The 7,201-nt window shown below is 41.0% G+C and overlaps 1 protein-coding gene across 5 annotated transcripts in view; it reads left to right on the top strand.

The window, feature by feature from the left end:
• Sec10 (Exocyst complex component Sec10) overlaps window positions 1–7,201 on the top strand; it is a 32,654-nt gene continuing 25,453 nt past the window's right edge. The window contains exons 1-2 of one of the 5 annotated variants that reach the window (XM_069315349.1): window positions 364–382; window positions 4,660–4,803. In XM_069315349.1, the coding sequence (XP_069171450.1) occupies window positions 4,771–4,803 (33 nt within the window). In that variant the 5' untranslated portion in view covers window positions 364–382; window positions 4,660–4,770. The other 4 variants (XM_069315348.1, XM_069315350.1, XM_069315347.1 and 1 more) reach the window with 4 other exon arrangements.

Raw genomic sequence — 7,201 nt, 5'->3', positions numbered from 1 at the left:
ATTTAGTTGTGTGTGATGCGGGCACCATGCTCGTGTTCAGTTCAGGTACGTTTGGGCAGTTACTGCATCTGTTTTTCTTGGTAATCTAGTGAAACAGAGTTTTTTATATCTGGGAACGGGTGTTGTGGAGAAAGGGCGTGTGTTTTATTTTTTCAGTCGGTTGTGTATCGGGTATTTTGTGAGTTTCATAATTTTATATTTTGTGGTTGTGTTATGTGACGTGGGGATGGATTGAGTTTATAACGTACGATTATGTTTTGTTATTTAGGTTGATTAGATACACATGGTGTTTCATTTTTATTTAGTGGTCTTGGTTACAGCAGTCGGTTTGTTGGCAGTGTCGTAGAATTGAGACGAAGTTTGGAGCAGAGCAGAGAGCTGAGTGAGGCCGGAGTCGTGGAGCTCCATGTGAGGGGACGAGAACGTGGAAGTTCGATGTGGTCGGAGTCTGTCCATCTGCTCTGTGTCGGAGCTGAAGCGTCTTGGGGTCGGTTAGAACTGGACACGCCGAGTGCTATGTTATTGAGGTTGAAGGTGTGCGGTAACTCTCAAGCTTCTGCACTGATTGATGACGATTAAGCCACCCAAGAGGTAGTACGGGCATGAATAGCCCGTAATAATAGATGTGGGTGTGGTGTGTGTTGAGTCAGCCTCGGGGATGGATTGAATTTGTTGTGTTAAGAATTGATTAAAGCCATCAACCACAATCAGCAGTGACAGGTGTCAACAAAATCTTATTTTATTATTATTATTTATATATACAAGAGTTCTTACATTCTTGTACAGCCACTAGTACGCGTAGCGTTTCGGGCAGGTCCTTAATCCCATGTTCCCGGGAATACGACCCGCCAAATCGTTTAACTTGGTTAAAGATTAACCAGGTTATTTGATTTCCGTCACCAGCCAGCCACTCTCTCGTCTCCACCGTTACACTAAAGTAATATACATAAAATTATATAAATAAATAAATAAATAAATGCCCGAAATGCCCGAAACGCTACGCGTACTAGTGGCTGTACAAGAATGTAACAACTCTTGTATATATCTCAAAAAAAAAAAAAAAAAAAAATGTTTATTCAGGTAAAAGTACAAATATACAAGAAGTTACAAACAGAATGTTGGATTTCTAGACAGAAGTAGTAGATATTATGCCTAAATCCACTAATACGCTTCCCGCAAGATGTGGGAAAAACACTTAGACTAAAATGCACACAGAAATCACAATAGGGTGAATAAATCCACAAGGGCCGCGATGAGGGTTCGAACTTATGCCCGGGATGATCCCAGACACGCCTTAACCGACTGAGCCACATGGTAAAAAAATTGCAACCGGCCCTTGTGGATTTATTCACTTACACTAAAACTTAAACTGTGCTTCCATCTCTTATAACTTTCATGACAAAAGCATAGATTGTGTTAGTAGTCTAGTGGTGTTGACAATATCTTTGCGGATTCAAATACGCGAGCAAGCTAACGTGTAGATGCAGAGTCCTCCAAAGAAGGCAAGGAATTGGAGGCACTGAAAATCAGGAGCAGAATTGGAGTAGGACAAGGGACTCGACTCGCCCCTCTAGCTCCTTCATTATGGATAAGTTTCATCTGTTTAACAAGATTTGTGAATGTAGGCATGCAGTTTGTTACGTTATGTGTGTGTGTGTGTGTGTGCGTGCGTGCGTGCGTGCGTGCGTGTGTGCGCGTGTACTCACGTAGTTGTGCTTGCGGGGGTTGAGCTCTGCCTCTGGTCCCGCAGCTGAACTGTCAATCACCCTTATTCGTAATTAGGTCAACCTTATTCGTAATTAGGTCAACCTTATTCGTAATTAGGTCAACCTTATTCGTAAATGTTTATTTGTACATTTGTCTTTTCTATGCGGCCTTCTGCAATACTTGCGCACTGTACATGTAGGCATTGTCTTATAGTTTTAATTTACAGTTATATTTCCTTTTTTTTTCATTTTGCCCTTTGAATCGTAAAATCGATTTCAAAGTTTATAGCAGAACTAGATGAGGTACCCGGCTGTAACCGGGTCTCTTTTACCTCTCTCCCAATTCCCCCCCCCTCTCATCTCTCTTCTCTAACATCTGTCTCTTACCAATTCTTCTACTCTTCTACCCTCTCCATCCTCTTCCCTTTCTCACTTTTCCCTCCGTCTTCACCTCTCTCTCTCTCTCTCTCTCTCTCTCTCTCTCTCTCTCTCTCTCTCTCTCTCTCTCTCTCTCTCTCTCTCTCTCTCTCTCTCTCTCTCTCTCTCTCTCTCTCATTATCATAATTAGGTACATCTGCATTTATGCAGCTACTCTAGACCATATGAAGGGTCACATCATTTGTGTCTAGAACTAGCTGTGAAATGCTAAGAAATCCCTATATCGCAAAGATGGTTAGCCATACAGGGGCATGTGATCAATAGCCTGCTCTTGCAAACTTTGGAAGCAGTGTGAGGATACCCTATACAACACAAAGAGTGACTTAAAATAATTACAATGCTCCATATACTTCATACCGGCAAGTCTGGAGATTCCAATGACTGGACATTCATTAATGTTGTGTGTAGGATCATGACCGAATTCTTGCCTACAGAGTTTACACCTGGAGTGCTTAGGTTTGTGAGGTTCGCCCCATTGTAGCAGCCTTCAATAGGTAATGCTAGCCTATCCTGATCCTGGCAACCACAAATTCGCACTATCTGGTGGACATTTTATACTGCCCATCTACATAGGTTTTAGATCTAAACAAATCATAACTTTTTATACTGGTGCTTTCAGGCCTTCGAGAGAGAATGTGATTTCTCATCTATCAGACCAGAATGTTTGTTAGGATGTTATTACGAAGCACTGAAAACACGGTTAAAAACTCTATGTAAAACACATCTTCGATTTTAGACTAATGCAAATCGTAGGGGATCGTTATAGATGCCAATATTTCTTAAAGGATGGGACTGAGTCCGACCCCGACTATATAGCCTATGACACTCGCATACCTCCCACGTGTCATCTTTGAAAATTACCTTTCTACTTTGGACAGATAATCTATTTATAGAGATTGATTAGCAAAATTAAAGCAGTGTATTACGGGGCATACCGCGTGAGCTTCAGAATTATAATAGTTGATTATGCGTTGGTTCAGAAGTCTAAGGGTAGCGAGCATAAACAACGGCACTGCGACACGTACCAAATAATTTTAATTAAATTAATTATACAAATAAAAAATAACAAAATATGACATATCCCACAAGTGAAATACAGATTTACAAATCTGTTGAAAAGGTGCTACTTATGAAGAATGTGAGAGGGAGAATGTTACAGGAAGAGCGGCGACTACTTCCCATATAACATCGTCACTGATTACCTGACTACCGTTGCGGTAATTTTAGAGATAACGTTTCATCCATGGGCCAGTATTAAATATATATATATAGGAACTTATATTGAAGAGAAGAACAGTGTAGGCTGTGGCGAGTCAGTGGCCAACAGTACCGCCAATCCTAACCAAACTTATCGTAATTATACTAAATGTAACCCAAACTAATCCTAACCTACCTGTCTCATCATTTCTCAATCCGTAACCGTTGGCAGGATCGTTGGTCTTGTGTAACAAGCTGCGTGCTCTTAGTTAAGGGTAGCCTTTCCTTATTGGGCCTTCCTCCTGCCACTGTAACCGGCGGAGGGTAATGGCTCAGGCATGGTTACATACTTTCCATACGCGTTTAACTCACCGGCACCTAATGGAACGCCGCCCTGCTGGCTGTAGTCCGAACACATTGCCCTTCTTACAGTCGTGCATTTTCATTTACTGCTAAGTGAAGAGAGGGGCATTAGGTGATTGGAAATGCCCCTCGACTCTTTGTCCCACTCGGGATTCGAATCCAGAATTCTCGATTACGAGTCGGAAAAAAACCCCGCCTGTACTACTGGGACCCCAACTGTCCATGGGTTCTGTTATACATACCTCTAGGAATTTTAATAATTATGAAGAGTAGAAGGGAATGTATTGAATGATCGTCTTCGGCACTAGTGATACATATATTTTGTTTTGTCAAATTAAGCAACGGCAATGAACAATGATGAGATAATGGACAAATATCTAAGTTACCCCCAGGCAGGTTTTCTGTGGAGGTGGTCTTATGTGACAGGTGTTGTGGGACGTGTGTTGAAGCGCTCATGTGTTGTGGGCGTGAAGGTGTTCCCATCCAGTGTTGTGGTGTTGTGGGCGTGGAGGTGTTCTTGTCTAGTAGTGTGTTGTGGGCGTGAAGGTGTTATCGTCCAGTGTTGTAGTGGTGTGGGCGTGGAGGTGTTATCGTCCAGTGTTGTAGTGGTGTGGGCGTGGACGTGTTATCGTCCAGTGGTGTTGTGGGCGTGTAGGTCCTGCTCTGCTAGGGTGTAGGTCGTGAAGGTCCTCGTCTCCAGTTGTGGGCCGTAAAGGCCCTTATCTGTGGTGGTGTTTTGGTCCTCGAGGCCCTCATCTGGTGGTAAAGGCCCTCATCTGGTTGTGTTGTGGAGTTGAAGGCCTGCATCTGGTATTGTAGACTTGAAGGCCCCCCCCCACACCCAGTGTTGTGGTGTGTAGGTTGTGGAGAAGGTGCAATGTACTACGGTGCATTGTGGGGATGAATGTCCTCGTCTTGTGTGGGTTGTAAGGGTGAAAGTTCCTATCTGGTGTAGACCAGCGGCGTGAAGTTCCTTCAATGTGTGAATTGTCCGAGCGAAGTTGCTTCGGTGGTGCGTGAGCCGTGGGTGTGAAGTCCCCGCATCTGGCAAAATAATACTCGAAGGATGCTTAACCAGTATATTCAAGAGCTGGAGCAGGTAGGGTGAATAATCTGAAGTTTGTTTTATTTAGATTGTTTGCCATCAGCAGTGGCTAGTTTATTGTGCACCCCGTACTCATGTTAGTAGCAGTTGTACAAAAGAATTAGAGAGAGCACAATATAGGCCTTGATTAGCTCCAGTGTTATTTAATATTGTTTATGTATTAGTACTGTAGTGAAATATGGATACAATGGATGTGTAGATATTTTTAATAATAATGTGCCATTTCATGCAAAGTAAGTTCAGATCTATTTCTAAATGGGTCAATATTCACACAGTGTAAGATATAATGCTCTTGTGTACGTCAATGTCTTGGTCTATACACTTTACGTTTCAAGGGATGTAGATTCTCGAGCAAGCTAACTTTCCAAAAAAGCTTTTAGCCAACTTGTATTTGAGCTGTGACAATGTCGACCAGACTACTAATTTTGTTTTATTGCTTCATATAAGTCTTTTTGCATGACACATTTTGTTGTGATAGACAATGGGATATTCTTTTGAAATTTTCAACATAGCCAATTTTCAACATATAAATTATCCTAACCTAACCTTAAAGAATCTAAAGCAACCTAACCTGACCTTAAAAAAAGAGACATAACCAAGCCTAACCTAATGTAACTTTAGTAAAACATAACCTTGCCTAGCCGGTCGGCCGAGCAGACAGCACGCTTGACTTGTGATCCTGTGGTCCTGGGTTCGATCCCAGGTGCCGGCGAGAAACAATGGGCAGAGTTTCTTTCACCCTATGCCCCTGTTACCTAGCAGTAAAATAGGTACCTGGGTGTTAGTCAGCTGTCACAGGCTGCTTCCTGGGGGTGGAGGCCTGGTCGAGGACCGGGCCGCTGGGACACTAAAAAGCCCCAAAATCATCTCAAGATAACCTTAAGATAGCCTACAACAACTTAAGATTAACTCCTACACTGTGCCCCTGTTTATAGCTGACAACACGCTACTGTGCAGCAAAAAATTAATCAGTTTTTTCCATCTACTGTATACTGTAGTTAAAATGTGTTTTCTAATCTGGAAAAAATTGTTTGCAACTTACTTTGGCCATGGTGAAGTCAGTGATGTTAGAATTCATGAGCATTCGTGGACCGGTTGGCCCAGGGTGGTTGGCCAGGCCAGATGTGGAGCAGAAATAGCCATAAAGATATTTTTATATACTTATTTCATTTTTTTTCATATACTGTGCTGTACTGTACAGTATTTCAATGTCTTAATTAAAAAAAAAAAATCCACAACAAAATAAATTACACCAAACACCCAACAAAAAATATTTTTCAAAAACCCAAGACAAGTTTGTATTCAATTTATCTAAATTTGGTATTTTTTGGACAATTTCTTCAAAAGGTCAGATGTAACAAACAAGGAGCAATGATTTCAAGCTCAACAAGCCACACTGTAGGACTCAGAACAGGAGATGCTTTTTCACTCACAGGGTTATTAACCCATGGAACTGCCTACGGGTATCTGCTGAAGCCGTAACTGCCAAAATTGTGTCGAGTTTTAAAATATACTTAGAAAAGATCATACAGGCAAATTGGGCGGGGGGGGGGGGGGGACACCTTAGACAAACTGCCGGGTTCATGTCTTCATTGAGGTCACTAGGGTTAGTGCCCTTGGGTAAATCAGGTTGTGCAATATTAATATTAAACTTGCAGGAAATTTCAGGAACTAAGTGAGAATAAAAAAAAAAAAAAAAGTGTTTCACAAGATATGATGAGAGACTTTAATCACTTCATTATTATCTATTATTTATTAATGTTTTATTGGTTGTTTTTGTACATACTGTATTCACTTTGTACTCACAAATATTGAAAGATATTCTTGTGCTGTACCCAAATTTTGCAGGTGTAGGCTAATAGATCATCCTTGCAATTCATGATCTCTCATCATTCCATGTATGACTAACTATCCTGTGAGATGGGGATATTAGATGAACTTATAGCTAGCTATATCTGCACTCTGTAATCTTTTATTTCAAATCAGGTAGCAGCACATTGATGTGTATGTCTTAGATTGTAAATTAATAAAAAATAGCTATACAGAATAGGAATTGTTTCAAACAATTCTCGGGTTTAATTTTTGCATTTGGCATGTTGACCAATATTTATTATTGGTAAAAGTTTTAAATACAGTACAGTACTAGTGTTGTTTTTGGTATTTAAATTTGTAGCAATAACCAATAAATTCAAATTAATGTACTGTTTAATTTACAGCACAGTAGTACTACAGTAGATCAAAATAGCAAACTAAAATGCCCCCCCCCCCTCCCCCCCTACTCTGTATGTAGAGGCCATATTACTGGGATATAAATATAAATTATATATATATATATATATATGTCGTACCTAGTAGCCAGAACGCACTTCTCAGCCTACTATGCAAGGCCCGA

The sequence above is a fragment of the Procambarus clarkii genome, chromosome 81 (assembly GCF_040958095.1).
Source record: "Procambarus clarkii isolate CNS0578487 chromosome 81, FALCON_Pclarkii_2.0, whole genome shotgun sequence".
Lineage (NCBI taxonomy): Eukaryota > Metazoa > Arthropoda > Malacostraca > Decapoda > Cambaridae > Procambarus > Procambarus clarkii.
The sequence above is the reverse complement of the archived record's forward strand: the minus strand, read 5'-3'. Positions and strand labels throughout refer to the sequence as shown.